Source organism: Orbilia oligospora, assembly GCF_000225545.1.
Source record: "Orbilia oligospora ATCC 24927 unplaced genomic scaffold scaffold00079, whole genome shotgun sequence".
NCBI classification, from domain to species: Eukaryota; Fungi; Ascomycota; class Orbiliomycetes; order Orbiliales; family Orbiliaceae; genus Orbilia; species Orbilia oligospora.
In genome coordinates, this window is record NW_011645636.1 from 234,605 (window position 1) to 251,167 (window position 16,563).

Here is a 16,563-nt window from a genome sequence, read left to right on the forward strand (position 1 = left end):
TTTTTTTTTTTGACCAGCTGCAGCCAGAAGACCTCGTGTCAGTACTTCCAGGTTCCAGTACCAGTTGTTCAGTTCCCGCTTCGCACCTTTTAACCCACCCACATCTTTTCCCTCGCATTTGTTTTCCCACCGACGGTTTCCAGATTTCCGGACCCTTCATTCGTTTCAACCCTAGCCTATACTCACCGGCCTTTGACTCGGACTTCTGGCTTCTTTTTTTTTTGGGCTCTGTTTTGGATTTCTGCTTCTCGGATACGTTTCATTTCGAGGGGATATTATTACATTACGACACTGCTGCCGCTAAGATTGGTTGCGCCGGGTTCTGAGGAAATCGAATCGGCTGCTGAATTTTGGGCATTCCGGGGGGGGAAGAAACATCTAAAAATACAAAGCGCGCGAGATAAATCTGCGGAAAAGTGCAGGGTGAAGGTTACCGCTTGGGAAGATACCACCGATTGGACCATATTTGATATTATATCTAGAAGGCCATGAAGGGTCGCAGATAAAGAACATCGAACATCGAACATCGGACATCGAACATCGAACATCGAACATCGAAACATCGAACAGGTCCCAAACCAGCCTCTCCAATTTCTGTGTTGCGCCGGCCCCGAAAAAGCAACGATCCGCACCCGGTCTCACAAGCCCAACAACACGGCAACACACAACGCGCGCCATTCCATTTTCTGGGTCTTCTCATCTCCCTCGCTTTCCTTCAAATCTAATCTCACCCGCTGCGACGCCGACGACATCTCAACCTTTTCTCCTCCTTCTCTTCCTTCTTATTATATCAATCTTCTCGAACGAAACCTTCAGGCTTCGAAGCCGTTTCGTTAAACGGCTCCATTCATCCAGCCAGGCAAAGACAGGCAACATCTTTGCCCTTTTTCTCATTCATCTTGCCGAATCGAGCCTTGTTGCCCTGGCAGCAAACAACCTCACCAGCCACCCTTCCCGCTCCCAAGCATTCCAGGCCATAATCAAATTAAGGTCTAGGCGATAAACCTCGCCATTCTTGAGTCCCGTATCGTCGACGTCAGAATCCTCGAAGTTGGGGTCTTTCAGCCGTCTATGACAGCTTGAACTGGTTCAATTCGTTTCTACGTGGGGTTGATATCGACGGTAGCCTGATCAAAGGGGGCTACATACGTTGCATATACACACACATACACTCACACAATACACATCAAGCGAAAGGAAAGAGACATACATCTCGACTCCTTTCTTCAGCCCCATTGTTCGCTCTCTAGCAGCATCTCCCACTAGTCACCACGACGGTCGTCATCTTGTCCGCCTCACCTTATACCTCGCCTTCCACTACCTCGTCAAGCGACACCCCTACAAACGCTGCTTCTCTGCGGAGAGAAAAGAGATTAGCGGCATCTCGATCGGCTGATACCACAGGGAAAGGGGGTGCCCAACACCAGCACGCTCGCTCGACTGACATTGATTCGTTGCGACACGAGGGTGAATTTGGTGACAGCGACGACGACGATTTCAGTGGTGGAGGGGCTGGTGGCAGCCGTTCCAATTCGCGCAAGAGACCGGCGCACGTTTCAAAGCGGACCGCCCAGGCCATCCTCTACGCTCTAGAGGAAGCCATCCGCACCCCGTACTCGTTCACGCGAGACCTGGTTGAGGAAAAGGCGTCAATGTCAGCGTTAATAAACCAGAGCCAACCGTCTCGTCCTCCAGCTGGCCGAACTGCCCCTCCATCCGCCACTGGTCCTTCGTCTCCTCAATCCAATATCTTCGTCCCAGACTACCCAGTTGCTGGTTTCTCACCCACAAATCCTCATTATTTTGAAAAGCCAGAGCTTTCCCCACAACAAGGCCAATTTCGTAGCCCACAAACACAGAAAACACAGCAGGGATCATCATCCCAACAAAGTTCTCCCCAAGAAAGAAGATCAGGAAAGGCTCCGGCTTCAAACTCCAACGTGAGAATACCGGACACTAGAGGGAACCAACCCTCATCTAGCAGACAGCCAGAGAGAAATCCTCAACAACCCAGAACACAACCCACAGCAGCAGCAATGGGTGGAAGCACAACAGCAGCAGCAGCAGCAGCAGGGCCCTCGGGAGCCAATTCGAGTCAAAAAGCCGGACCGAGCGGGGTCGGAATGGGTGGACCAAGTTATGGAACCGGTGGAATGGGTGGGATGGGTGGGATGGGTGGAGTGAACGAGGGCGGGGCACCTGGGACTGGGACTGGTGGCGTCGGAGGCTCTGGCGCGGCAGGCGGAGGAAAAGGTAGCCCGTCAGATAACCGGCAACGGCGTCCCAGTGAGTCCACTCGTGGCCCTAAACTTCTTACAGCGACAGGAAACCAACCAAATTCAACTGTATCAGCAGCAACAACAGCATCGCCTTTCCCACATGCATTTGAAAGATGGGAAATGCTATCGGCGCAATGGGAAGGTTTGACGAGGTATTGGAATCGACGGCTGGAGCAGCACCAGGAGGAAATTTCGAGGGACCCATTAGCAGTTCAGATGTCGAGGAACATCACTGATCTTTCTGCAGCTGGTGCAAACTTGTTCCATGCAGTTGTTGAACTGCAAAGATTAAGGGCATCTTCAGAGCGAAAGTTTCAACGATGGTTTTTCGAAACGAAGGCTGACCAAGAGAGGTCCCGAGAGATGACTTCGGAGCTTGAGAATACTCTCAGAAACGAGAGGCAGAAAAGAGCCGATGCGATGTCCAAGATTACGAAACTGGAGAAAGATAAGGCGACCGCCGAAAAGCTTGTTGAAGAGGTAAGGCGGGAGCTGCAGATATCGCGGGAGGAAGCGAGACGGGCATGGGAAGAGCTCGGCCGACGCGAGCAGGAAGAACGCGAAAGAACGAACAGTCTGCGCGGAGGCCACCCGACGCTAGTTGGAGGTGTCCAAGTCTTGCCTATGCCAATGCCTGGCGTGCCAAATCGCGGCCCAGGCGGTGCCAGTGGAGGCGGTGGAAACGCCAGCAATGGTAGTTCGGGCGGCGCACGTCAGCGAAGCTCGACGTCAGGCCCCCCGCCACAAAGCTCGCATGGCCACCCACCGGTAGCTGCAGCTATTGTTCAACCTATTTCTCAACCCACCGGTCCTACAGGTGATGTAGTCCATCCCGCTTCCCCTCAATACTCCCAAGATGCCCTGAGCGAGGGTGGCAGTGCCTATATCGGCCACGGCGATGAAGGATATCGTGCACCATCTTTGCACCATGAACCCCACCTCCCAGTAGTCCCTTCCCCCCCTCCAATGTCTGGTCAACCTCACCACGGTAGCCCACAGCGCCATGCAGGGCAGCAGCAGCAGCAGCAACAGCAGCAACAGCAGCAACAGCAGCAACAGCAGCAGCATCATCATGTTCAACAACCCATGGCACCCCATTATCCTTCCTCCTCGAGCCAACAGCGGAATATTGCGGCAATGAATGACCCTGCGGCATTCTACCAACAACCTCCGCAAGGCTACCTGCACTCGGTGCCAGAACGGACATTCTCCCCTGGAGAAGAATCTGTGGTTTCCGAACCGGGACGGCCATCGAGCCAGGCCTCGGTGACAATATCCGACCCAGGATCCGACGATGAGGACGACCCGTGGGCCAGAGATGACCAAGGCCGTGTCTTCCGTGATGAAAGAGGACGTGCAATGACCCAAAGCCAGGTCGAACATCGGCGCCAACAGGCTGCCTACCAGCACCCACAGGCACAGCCGTACCAATACTATCCAGGGCCTGGTCCACAAGGACCACCACCTCCGGGCCAGGACCAACCCGGCCAACCCGGCCAACCCGGATATGGTGGTTACGGGCCCGGCTGGGAGGGAATAGCTAGACATCACCACCCTACCCGGTTGAGCGAAATTCTTGAGGAAGAGGAGAGAACGGCCACATCGTTGAGTGGTGATGACGATAGGAGAAGGTGATGAGTAAGAGTGATGGGGCGTCTGATGTTTGAAAATTTGCCGCGCTCGGTTGAAAAGAGAGAGAGGGATGGAGAGGGAGAGAGAGGGAGAGAGGCAGAAAAAGAGAGAGATACCCAAACGTATTGGCATACCACCTTCCAACTCACACCATTTATCACCGCCAGGGATATCAACCATATATTATTTATTGTACAGCCTATGGATACTCCCAGCAATTTTTTATGTAATTTTCTCTTTTGAACAGTTCATTGCATTCCTGGTTATAATTCGCCTGCATTCTTTCATGTCGCCCTCCTCCACTTCACAAAAGTCCAACAAGCATGCCTCTTCGCGCCAACATGCCAATAACATCTTTCAAGAAAATGCGACACTCTTATCTGTGGATGTTGTATCTACCTCGAGTCATCTATCTACATACATGGCCAGTTTCTTTCGGGAGGGTTTCTTTTGGTATCATTTCTTTTTCTTTTTCTTTCCATTTAATTTATTTTAGTTGATATTTGTGTCACGATGTTTTATGCACTTTGATGTGATTTCTTACTTTCCTTTTTCTCCTGTATTGAAATGGGTCCCGCATACATTTATCATTTATCATTATCATTTACCATTATTTCATAGTATCTTCTTTAGTTTTCCTATACTCTATTTACTTACAGTTGCATGCATGCTTCAACGTCTAAATTTCGGGGTTTTATCTGACCCGCCTTGTGCATACATACATACTATTTCTCTCTATCTATCTCGATAATATTGGCAACCCTCACGCATGATGAAAAATTCGGATGGATCTTATATACTTGTAATGCATGTATCTCATTTTTAAATTTCCTTTGATGATCTTTCATATACTTACATCCGAGTACATTTCTTGTTTTCGGTACTGGTTCTACATAAATACTTTAGTTTTAGTCGTCGAATCAAATATCAAATAGACTCAGAGTGATCTCGTTCCGGGCGACCCACTTTTTTTTCTCTTCTCTTCGTTTCCCATGCTGAAAATGGTGACTGTTGTGCAACAATATTACTGCATGCATCGAGCTCCATCCCATCCCATCTCCATCCATCCACCCGCATATCACATGGTTTTAAATCTCTTTTTTATTTTTTTATTTTTTTATCCTTTTTACCCTGTTGAGGGATCGGGATGATCTTGAGGGAGGAGGAGGAGCGCGGAGTATAGTATATCTGCATATGTACAGCCTTATTCTCCGCCAGTTACTTATATATAACTCTGACCCGGCTACTGTACTGTGCCTCGGCCGGGTGGGTTTAACGATGAAACCAAAAATAATAAAATGATACGACTGCTATAGCTATTACTACTCCATACTGGATCTCATAAATATCCTTTGATGATAAGCACTCATAAGTACTCGGATACATCATATTAATATGATATGCATGAATGGATGAATGAATGAATGTGTTTCCCACCATCCGCTTCGACACAACAGCAACCCGCAACCACAACCACATCCGCACACAATCAAACCAAACCAAACCAAACCATCGACGATCTAAAACATTACAAACCTCCTTCCTTCCTTGCCGGTTTTCTTGCTTCCTTCCTTCCTTCCTTCCTTCCTTCCTTCCTTCTCTCTACAGAATAAACAGGCTAAGACTCGAATCTAAATCTAAAACATCGTTCCTTGGTAAGCACCATTTCCACGCCGTCCTCACCCTTCAGTCCATGGTCCGCTAGAACCGCAACCGCTTTGGTTTTCCCAAGTTGACGTTGGTGCAGCTGTCGGACAGCAACTTCGCCTTGCCAGCCAACCAGCAGCCTTGTCTGTGTGCCAGCTGCCCCAAATACGTACCGACTTTACATGCAAGAGTACATGGACAGTACGCACTTCCAAGGGGTGCCGAAATTTTCACATCATCCCTCACTAGTCCTCTTTTAAAGGCTCTTTTCTTTATTGTTTTACTTTATTTTATATTTTTTTTTTTGCGGAATTTGGTTCTGGAACTTTAATCTTTTCATCGTATCATCATCATCAGACGATTCCCCCGGTATAACCGTTATCCATTTATAAGACGGGCCTGACAAAGCTCCATTTTTAGCTGCTTTCAAGCTCCCGCATAGCTCGGCCTAACGTTCTGAACATCGACAACCTCCTCCTCCTCCTCCTCCTCCTCCTCCTCCTCTCCTCCTCTCTTCATCTCCTCCTCTTCTCCACTTCTCAAACCCCGGTAACATTCCAGTCGCTCCCATGTATCCGTCAGTCTCTCGCACATTCAAACAATTCGACTCCTCTTCCTTCGCAGCCAGCAGCAACATCTGGGATCCGCCAACCGCTTTCTCTAATCTAGCTCCGAGGGTTGAAACATCTCGATCATACCGGAAATTTGCGAAACCAGTTTCTCGCTCTGAAGCATTTGTTCGCCCGTCCTTGCCTGCTAGCGGTTACATCGATTCGTATGGCAAGGATGCCTCCTCCAAAAGACGAAAGAGAGGTCCATCGGAACTCAACGATAACCTTGCTGATGATAACTACATTCCTTCCATAAAATCTGCCATCAATGGAGGGACCATGCCATCCGCCGGTTTGAAAGCAGGTCTGAAACGGGAGCTTATTGACGATGATGAAGATTCCGACGGTGAAGGTATAATGAAGGATTCCTACCTGTCGGAGACCCAATACCGTAGAACTTGTGGCACTTCAACACATGAATCGGATGACCGAGGTGGAAAACGGCGCTTATTAAACGTTGTCGGCTCGGTGGTTGGTAGTATTTGGGAATTCTGCACCTCTCAAATGCAAAACTCTCTGGCTGGAATCATTCCTAAGATCGGATGGTCTACCGCCGCTGCTGAATACTACGATACCCCCTTCAACGCTCCGCCCGGTTTATTTGACGGCGACGAAACGATCTGCCAAAGCACGGTTGGTTTTGTCAAGCCGACTCTGCCAGGGGTCTATGTTCCTCCCCTAACAACAACATTCAAAAAACCAACCCTGCAGTCCCTCATCCCGCCAAGTCCCGTCAGAGAAGAAGATAACTTCAGCGCTCGAAGCCCCGATTTTTCCTACTTGGATGAAGATTTATCACGATCGCGTACGGTGGGCATGGAATCGCCAATGTCCGCTTCTTGGATCTTAGTCAAACCCGAATCGAACTCAAGAGCATCTTCCCCAGCTCCGCCAAAAAGTCCCACCGCCGGTGCGAGTGCAGCAAGCATGAGACGACACGGCTCGAACTCTGGCTCTCGCCCCAGCACCCCCATCTTCTCCACTCCGCCAGCGAACACTCTAGGCCGTAGAACGTCCTATTCTCGTCAGGTTCCATCGAGGAAGATGAGAGGTGTAGCCTCCCGACCAGCTGTATTCCCTAGTGGTACTCGCAGCGGATATCTCAGCAGGAGCTCGAGCATTTCTTCACCAAACACCCCTGTTATCGGCATGTCACAATCACAATCACAATCATCGTACCCCTCTTCTTTCAACTCATCACAGCCTTCATTCGCCAGCTTTAGCAGGGGCAGCATGGCTAGCTCTGTGACTTCAGTTGGTAGCAGTTTGCCCACGTCGCCGGATCGAGCGGGCGCCAGCGCTGCTGGGCAGAGAGCTAGGGGTGTGTCCGTCAGCGGGGCTACACCAGCGAAGAAGAGGATGGAAATGGACGAAGAAGACGAGATGGCACAAATGGATTTCTTCAGCAAACAGCTGAGAGCTTTGATCCGTGAAGGAAAGGAGGCTTTGGGCAGTAAAGTGGAAGTCTACGAATGCGATGAGCAAGACTGGATGTAAGAATGTTTGCGAAATATTAACGAACCCGCTTTTGTGCGGGTGTGTCTGTCTATCAAGGAAATGGATTACGGAATATCACGGAGATACAAAAACGATACGAATGAATGGGCGGCATTAAGCGTTTGTGATTTTTGATAGCGGAGGTTATACTGTCTTTTTTTTCTCTTATCATCACTATTCTTTGGGAGGTTTAATGGATGGCGTCCAGATGAGTCTCTTTTGTTCATGATTATGTTACGCCCTCTCTTTCCCTCTCATTATCCTTTACTCATTTTTCATGTTCTCCCCAGTTCTAAACACGCTCTTGATGTTTTTCTCTCTCTTTGGCTTTCTCCCTTTTACTACTACACAAATCATACTGTAATGTATAACAATTCAAACGTCTGTCTTTCTTTCTATCCCTTTTGGAACCCCGTTCCCTTGGAAGCTGTCAAGCCTGCATGAAGCTGCATCGCCAAGCCTCGTCGTTGGGGGGGCAATAACGACCTGGCAACCAGAACAACGCGTCTTCCCCCCAACGTCCGTTGCATAATTGTACTACAGACGTAGTAGGTACATACATCGTAACTGCACAAAAAGCTGCAGGACCTTTTCGACCACGTCCTCGAGTCCTCGTTGTACAGATGACGTGGATTATTACATCACAAACATTCAAAAAAGGACAAAAGCTAAGGGGGGGATACACCATATGCCACGGCCTGACGTCTCACCTCTCACGGTCCTGAACGCTACGGCGTGGACATCATGGCTCGCCAAAAACGCACAAAAATCCAGTGGAGTCTGGTTGACGCTTGCGAAGAAAGGGGTGACGTCGCCGACGTCGCTTACGTACTCTGAAGCACTGGACGAAGCGCTATGTTACGGATGGATCGATGGACAAAGGAAAAGTTGTGATGAGAAGACTTTTGCTCAACGGTTTACACCGCGGACTGGGAAGAGCGGTTGGTCTAAAAGGAATGTGGGGATTGTTGAAAGGTTGGAAAAGGAAGGGAGGATGAAGGCTGGTGGGGTTGCAGCTGTTGTTGCAGCTAAAGCCGATGGGAGGTGGGAGAGGGCGTATGCTGGATCAGCGACTGCGGTTGCTGATCCGGCGTTTTTGGAGGCGTTGGAAGGGAATGGAGTTGCCAAAAGGGCTTATGAAGGGTTGAGTAGTCAGAATCGGTTTGCGATTTATTTGAGGTTGTTGCAGTTGAAGACTGAGGCGGGGAGGACGAGGAAGATACAGGAGTTTGTGGTGATGTTGGAGAATGGGGAGACGATATATCCGCAGAATTCGAAAGTCATGGAGGAGGATAAGGATGGACAGAAGGAGGAGCAAGGTAAGGGTAAGGGTAAGGCGAAGAGAATTGCTACTAGTGAGAGCGGGGATGAAACCACGCCGTCGGTTCAAAAGCGGGCGAAGAAGGGAAAGGCGGAAGCTAGCAAGGTTGAGGTTGGGACTAAAGTTGTCGAAGAGAAGGTTGAACCACGTCGACGACAGGGGTTACGACAACGGAAGGAGAAACCTTGAGGGCACCTGTTTAGATCTAACCTAAGATTTAGCTATCACGAGGACTCTATCACGAAAATGAATGAGATAAGAAACCGAATAATATTTATTTCTCCTGCTGAAGATGGGCTGGGTTTGAATGATGATCTTATTAGATATTATCACTACTCGACATGTCTAGCTAACTACTCGCGAAACAAATGATGTCGGTCGTTACCGACGAGAAGAAAAAGTGCTCCTTGAATTAACCCCATTTTTGTCTATACCGTAAAAAACGCCAATATAATGCCCTTGCAATGTGATGTGTGCAATCATGAAAAAGGACGACCAAACAGTAAGTCAAAACACCAAAAGAGAGAAAGGGAAGGGAAGGAAATGAAAAAAAAAAAAGGAAAAAAGCCAGATCTCATGAATATTAAACGGCATGAATAGCTGCCTTCTCGTCCGGATCCGTTGATAAACCCTTCACACTCTGCAATAAATTGTGAAAGTCAAAAGTCTTCCCAAGCCCTGGACTCGAAGCTGGGGATGGGTCGACATCTTGAATATATATCCTCGGCGTCGGGGCTTCCGCTGGTGTGACAGCCCCACTTTCATCACTAGGACTCTCAGTACCTCCCTTCCCGCTGGATAGATTATCATCCTCTGAATCCTCCTCCGCCAAAGCTTCTGGTATCTCCAGTTTCTTAGCCGACATATAGCTAGACCTTTTCATCGAATTCCTCGGGGAGACACCTCGTTCGAGATCCAAGGTAGGGGCGTCATTAGAAGTGTCGCTGAACGAAGTAGATACCCTTCTCGAGCTATTCGACCTGTATGATTTCCCCGGCCCGACATGGTGATGATGATGAGCCGGGATCCAAGCTGCTTCTAATACGCTCACTCCGCCTTCTTTACTCCTGATGGTTGTCCCGGACATTGTAACCATGACCTTTGACTTTTGCCCATCCCGGCTCCCTTGGAGGACCCAGACTAGGACTCCGATGCAGAAGCATATTATGAAGAGGATGGCGATAATGATGCCGCAGATTACTCCTATGCTTAACTATTGTTTTTTTTATACCATGTTAGCAATCTATTCTGATTGTCTTTTTTTTAAGACATATTCTTCCCCGTGTGTAATGTAGATATATCGTCATGACAGAGGATCTCGTCATTGACGTTGAACATGCACTGGGAGCGGGGAGGACAAAGGAGAGGGGTTGATGAATTACTAACCTGCCCCATCTGGACTATTTTCGAACCGAATAAGATGATAAAAATAATAAATCGGTAAGACCGTCGAAAGCAGGAACCGGGAAGGGTACAAAAAAAAACGACGAACGGAAGAGATATCAAAACTCTTTGAACATTTTGTCGGAAAGCCAGCTTTTGGATTATGAGGAAGATCTTTCGTAAAAGAAAGATAAGCAAGAGAGAGAAAACTTCCTTTTATTCTCTTGATTCCGCTCAAGGTGGCTTCTTTGTCGATAGAAAAGTGAACTAGAGAAGAATAATAAGAGTAGTAGTGGTGGTGAAGTAGGTTTAGTTGAAAACAGGGTTATCTCGGATCGGTTTCGTCGTGGGGTCGACTGACGACGTGAGAGTAACCGTAGACAGAAAGTGTCTAGATCTAGAACGTCTTTCTACCTCTCCTTCTTGTCTCTGATCCCAAGCCTTTCTGGATTTCCCTGAGGCCAGTGTTTAAGAGCTAGTTACACTACACCGTTTGGCGGTGTAGATGACAGCTGGCGAAGACAGGGAAAGGAAGGAAGGAAGGAAGGAAGGACTGCAATTGAAGAGGCTGTTCTGAGCTCTCATGGCTGAGGAAATAAAGCCGCAAATGTGTAGTTAGTTAGTTAGTCGACCATTCGCTCGAACAGTAGCCGGGCGGAAGGGGCGACGCCAAATCACTAAGAAATTGCATCACTCTCATTCTGTCTCCTCTGCCGCTGAATCACAATCGATTCTCCTGCTGTTATAGCGCATTAATCACAGAAAGTAAAGTAAAAATAAAACAAATAGAATCGTGACAGTTGTAGTTCAAATTTTATTAAAAAATAATTTCTTCCTGGACTATTTTCTAATTCCCGGGCGCAGTGAATTCAAGGGTTGGCTTTTTTTTGTTATTGTGCGCTGGTGCATGCATACTGCTGCAGATGAGGTTAGTTCCGCGCCATTGCATTGGGCGCTGCAAGGGATATGCCGTCAGGTTGAAGGCCTTGAAGCTTTAAAGACTAACGTTTCGTCCTTGCTTCGGATTATCTCTACTCTGGTATGGGATGTCGCGTATAACTTGCCTTCCGGGAAAGTGCTTTCCCTATTTTCATGTATCATCACCGAGTCATTCCTAGGGATTAGATTATGTCAAGTTGTATCGAACGGATGAAAAGGTATTGGTATTTGTCTATCCATATCTGATCATATCGATTTTGAAGGGCTGCATATGTCTGTTCTAATAGCGAGGACGCTTGAACGCCAATCAAAAACAAGTTCTCCAAACGTGATTTCCCAGGGTCGAGACCCTTCCTTTGAAAGGAATAAACAAATTAGGGAAATAAAATACGAAACGCAAGAAGGAAGGAATAAAAAAAAGAAGAAGAAGAGAGGGAGATGATGATCCCTCATCTGATGTCGCTTGGAGGCTGAACGGGAGGTGCCGGCCAGTGCTTCTCGTACTAAGTATGAAATGCAATATAACGAAGCCCCACAGTTGTCGCAATCGCATCGCTTGGATATTATGATCTCATGTTAAACGGTGTTTACCATCCAACCATCCCATCTCACCGCCTCCCGTCCCGACCATGACAATCCCATATCCTTCCAACTCCTTCCTAACCTCTTCCCACGCACTCGGATCCACCGCTTTTGTCCCTTCCTCTACCACATATACCTCAAACCCGGCTTTCTTCGCATCGATCGCAGAGTATTTTACACAATAATCCATCGCCAATCCGACAACATACACATGCGTAACATCCTTCTTCTGTAATCTCTCAACTAGGCCTGAATCCGAGACTCTAGGGTGCTCAAACGGATCGTGGAAGCAACTATACATCTCCACTCTGTCGTCTGTACCCTTTTCTACGATCTCATCTATGAGCGATTGGTCCAATTCTGGGACCAATTCGGCTCCCTTGGTTCCCTGAACGCAGTGATCGGGCCATAATCTGGTTTTGTAAGTTTCGGAAGGATTATGTGGGTTTGTAATGGTGGTGTAGGAAGTGAAAGGGACATTGTTTGGTGCGGGGTGGTTTGAAGCGAATGAGATGTGAGTGGATGGATGCCAGTCTTTGGTAGCGATGCGGGTTGTGAAGGCGGGGTTCGCGAGCAAGGTGTTTATCACCGGGATGACATCGCGACCGTTACCGACGGCGAGGGAGCCATTCTACGAATCCAAAAATTAGTCCTCGACTGATTGATAGCGGAACCAGCACTGATATAATTAAACGGGTCAGGCTTACAGGTGGGCAGAAGTCCTCTTGCATGTCCACTACCAGCAAAGCTGGGTTGAACTTTGACGGTCTATCGGATGTCGGCATTGTAAAATCGATATTGTATCGGTTGAGTATGTAAATACTTAGGTATTGTGATATCGTAAATTGTGTCGGAATATCGAATCTAGGTCAACGTGGTTCCAAAAGTGTATTCCGACTGACCGCGAAAGCGAAGAAGGGTAGGTGGGATGTGCTAGTTATGCTTAAGTAGCACGGGAAGGTACGAGGCTGCATTGTCATTGGTAATTCGCTATAGCAGTCGCGTGCCGGCCTGAAGGATCCTGAGTCAATTGATAGCAAAAGCTTGTTCTCAACCACGCAGCCAGCCGCCTTGAAGATTTGGAAATAATGGAAAATAGAAAGCCCTTCGAGAGGTGTCATCACTGATGAGTCTTCTGGCCTGTAATCGCGAGAAGGGTTCGGATCTTTCTGCCTGCGCAAGAGCCGTCCTGCAGGTGGCGGATTCTTTGACATGGGCTCCCAAGCTTGGCCGCCAAAAGTGCACCCCACAAACAGAGCCTCGCTCAAAGACTTGGAATAATGCAACGTGCAACATGCAACATGTAAATTATAAGATTGGACACTGGATGCGATGCGTATGTAATAGAAAGCAGGAAGTCAGTTGATGGAAGAAACAAAAACAATATGGAGAGAAATATCTGACAATATAAAAAATCGAGAAACGCCATTTCCCTATATTAAACTACACGAATTTTGTGGGAAAGTATCTTCGGAACGCAACATAATAACAGGTAGAGGAACGATAAAAAGAACAATGCACATTATGGAAGAAAGGCTTTTGAAAGGAAGCGCCGGGATTGCTGCAGAAAGATTAAAATCATATCTAGGGAACCAGTTCCGAAGAAAGGGAGGAGGGTAGAATCGAAAAAATATGAAATAGCGCCAACAGAGAATGATCCATCATCTTCAACTCAAGCATTCTTCGTGGGAACGTCTTCATCGACACGTTTCGGAGAAGGTTCGCGAGGAACCGGGTCGGGGCTATGGGACGGAAAGGTTCTTGTCCCAGCAGGCTTGTAGGCACGAGAGGGCGCGCCTACCCACGGGCTAGGTTGGGATTGGAAAGGAGAAAAGGCTGCGACTCGGTCCTTGAATGAGGTTCCACCAGCCGCCTCGGGGATCTTCACCTTCGCCATCGCCCGTAGTGCTTCCTTCGCATTCTCGACGAAGGGCTTTGCGGGCGCGGCTTTAGGTGGGGATCCCCTCTCCCCTTCGGCCCCGGCCGCCTTTCCATCATGACGCTCGGGGCTGCTGACCCCGTCGTTATTCAAGGTACGGTCGGGGACCCCATTCCCGACCGAGTACTTGGGAGAGCCGTGAGGGGATGTATCCCCCCTCGTCTTGCTATTCAGAATATCCTTCTTCAAGGATTTCTCGCCCAATTGTCTCTGGGCATCGGCCTCCTCTCTGGCCTGGTCGCGCTCCCGGTTCTTGTACGTCAGTTTGATGGATTGCATCCCGGAGGTAATAGCCTCCATGGGAGCTTGATCCGGTTCGGTCGTCGTCCTGATCGAGGGAACACTCTTAGGGTCGACAGGCGATGCCGCTAGATCCTGAGATCTAACGGCAGCCGTCTCCCCCTTCGAGTTTGTCCCTCCGATTCGAGGACCGACGGGTTGACGTAACGAAGAGCTGCGGACCGGAGCCTTTGCAGGCTGTCCGACGGATGGCGTGAAAGTACCGGAAGGCTTCTTTGCAATAGCCTGCTGCTTGGCAGCAGAGGCCGGTTTGGGTGACACCGCTGCCTTTGCAGCTATTGTTTTCTGAGGAGGGCTAATCCTCCGCCTGCCTGATACTTGCGAGACACCGGTAATTGCGGTGTCCGCAGTGTCGGACGACTTGATACTAATCATGCTCGCCCTCCTGCTGACTTGGCTCTCCGCAACGGAGCTCAGGGCACTACCTGAGCGCTCCGGAATATCCGCTATCTTCTTGTGTGAACTCCTCAGAGTTCTCCCTGGCGCTGCCGCACCAACAGGATTATCGACTGCCGGGATACCCACCGCACTATGGCGTTTAGCCTGGCGTCTTGCCTTTTCTACCGTAAGTTCAGCGGGCGGTGCCAGAGCCTGTGCGCTTACTTCCTCTCTTAAAGAGGCTAGTTGTTTTTCTGGCAATAAACTTTTCCAGATAGCAGCGGAGGCTGCTGGCCACTCCAATGGAGGTGGAGCTGGTGGAGGGGACGGCGTCCTGTTCAAAGATGACTGGGCGGCAGAATCCGCCAGATTGGTCGAGGATTTGCGATGAAGCCTAGTGGCGGCTTTTGCGGCACTCGAAGCAGTTGGCGAGGCAAAGTCACCTTTGCTCGAGTTACGCGGCTTGGAGGCTCTAGACGAGGGAGCTACATGCATTGCTTTCCCAATCTCCTCTAACTTGGCTCCCAAAAACCATGTTGGGTCGTATTCTGTGTTCAAATTCTCAGGCTGTCGGTCGATTGATCTCTCCTGCTCAGCTGCAAATGCCCGGAGGGTCCTACCCGTAATATCTTGAGCTAAAGAGCTTCGCCGAGGCATGACTTTTTCAACCCGTGTATCTGGAATAATCTCTGGTGTGGTTTCCTTGGATACCTCGTTGTTTTTCTTTGGAAGTGCTAGTCCAGCCAGGTGGGAGAATACGCCGGTCCAGATGGCTTTATCCGAATAGCCTCCTTCTAGAACACTAAGAACACGGCCTTCTGCATAAGTGTTCGCTATCTTGACAGCGTCACTCGTAAATCTCGCATAAAATTCCGTGAGAACGTTAACCTTGTGTCGTTGCATGGTATCCTGTTCATGCTCGCTCGCGTCGAAACCAGCTGAGATGAAAATACCGGCCTTGAAACCGGGCTGTTTAGATGTGGGTCTGTAGGAAGCCTTCGCTTTGGCCAAGAAACTTTCTGCCTTTTGCAAAATAACGCTGTATTTCTCTTCATAGAGACGCCAAAAATCCTGGGTGTCTTTGTATTGTTCGAGGTGAACGTTCCAGATATTTTGGTTATGTGAATCTTCGAGACATGTGCTGGCGTCCCGAATCTTTTCGTAATCACCCATTTCGCATGGATAAGAGTTAATATCGTGGAGGGAATAATATGCAATGTGTGGGGTGTTTTTCGGTGTCTTTTTACCGCCCTTATGGCGGTCATTCACCTCCCAGGCAATTGTTTGCGATCCATCACCGTGATGAAGATCAAAATCAAGAATAACGGCATGTGTCATGTCATATTGCAAGGCAGCCCTTGCGATAGCAATGTGGACATTATTAAGGTAACAGAACCCACTGGGTTCTTCTTCGGCGCAGTGATGACCTATAAATTGCCGTGTCAATACGAGATCGAATATTTAGTAGGAAAATGCAAGCAGACGATTTCACTTACCAGGAGGCCTGATGCAGACAAAAGCACGGCTGATCTTCTGGGAGCTCGTGGCATCCTTCGGATCGCCGTGGTCTGTTTTTCCAAAAACCCTATCAACTCCTTCCCATAAAGCACCCACACATCCTTCGAAGTCCTCTCGACTACCGCCACAAAGGAAGAGATCGCCAGTATGCCAACCAGATGGAAGTTCGTTTTCTCGAGCAGCAATCTTCTTATCGCTCTCGTCGCAGGCCTGGACTAGGATGGCAGGGTATTTGGGATTATGAACTCTTGTAACAGAAGGGTCTTCGAGGGACCCTTTCCTATCAGTTTTGATGACGGAGAGGTTCTTAGCTTCGAATTTAGATAGGGCAACGGATATTCCAAAAGTAGCCGCTCGCAATCTTTCTGGGCGCTCAACAACACTAATCAGTTCCCTCGCATCGCTAGTGCGAGTGTACTTGTGTAGATAGCTAGAGTCATTCAGAATAACGATTGTTTCTGCATCTGGATGGGTCAGTGGTGGGAGAGGTGGGGTGGCGATGTCCAGCTTTGATAGGGAAACCATAGAAGGCGTCCT

The 16,563-nt window shown here is 48.8% G+C and overlaps 6 protein-coding genes across 6 annotated transcripts; 3 read left to right on the plus strand and 3 right to left on the minus strand.

Annotated features, from left to right (window-relative positions):
• Positions 1–1,652: 1,652 nt before the first annotated feature.
• On the plus strand, positions 1,653–3,914 carry AOL_s00079g83 (uncharacterized protein; the record flags this gene model as incomplete). Its single annotated transcript, XM_011123958.1, has 1 exon — positions 1,653–3,914. The coding sequence occupies one exon, from the start codon at positions 1,653–1,655 to the stop codon at positions 3,912–3,914; it is 2,262 nt and encodes a 753-aa protein (XP_011122260.1).
• A 2,213-nt stretch (positions 3,915–6,127) lies between these two features.
• AOL_s00079g84 (uncharacterized protein) lies at positions 6,128–7,666 on the plus strand (the record flags this gene model as incomplete). The annotated part of the gene is made up of 1 exon (XM_011123959.1): positions 6,128–7,666. The coding sequence occupies one exon, from the start codon at positions 6,128–6,130 to the stop codon at positions 7,664–7,666; it is 1,539 nt and encodes a 512-aa protein (XP_011122261.1).
• Positions 7,667–8,354: 688 nt separating this feature from the next.
• Positions 8,355–9,176, plus strand: AOL_s00079g85 (uncharacterized protein; the record flags this gene model as incomplete). The annotated part of the gene is made up of 1 exon (XM_011123960.1): positions 8,355–9,176. One exon carries the CDS (start codon positions 8,355–8,357, stop codon positions 9,174–9,176), a length of 822 nt encoding a protein of 273 aa, XP_011122262.1.
• Positions 9,177–9,570: 394 nt separating this feature from the next.
• Positions 9,571–10,382, minus strand: AOL_s00079g86 (uncharacterized protein; the record flags this gene model as incomplete). The annotated part of the gene is made up of 2 exons (XM_011123961.1): positions 9,571–10,200; positions 10,374–10,382. 2 exons carry the CDS (start codon positions 10,380–10,382, stop codon positions 9,571–9,573), a joined length of 639 nt encoding a protein of 212 aa, XP_011122263.1.
• Positions 10,383–11,880: 1,498 nt separating this feature from the next.
• On the minus strand, positions 11,881–12,676 carry AOL_s00079g87 (uncharacterized protein; the record flags this gene model as incomplete). The annotated part of the gene is made up of 2 exons (XM_011123962.1): positions 11,881–12,522; positions 12,599–12,676. The coding sequence occupies 2 exons, from the start codon at positions 12,674–12,676 to the stop codon at positions 11,881–11,883; spliced, it is 720 nt and encodes a 239-aa protein (XP_011122264.1).
• Positions 12,677–13,563: 887 nt separating this feature from the next.
• On the minus strand, positions 13,564–16,551 carry AOL_s00079g88 (uncharacterized protein; the record flags this gene model as incomplete). Its single annotated transcript, XM_011123963.1, has 2 exons — positions 13,564–15,935; positions 16,005–16,551. 2 exons carry the CDS (start codon positions 16,549–16,551, stop codon positions 13,564–13,566), a joined length of 2,919 nt encoding a protein of 972 aa, XP_011122265.1.
• Positions 16,552–16,563: the final 12 nt, after the last annotated feature.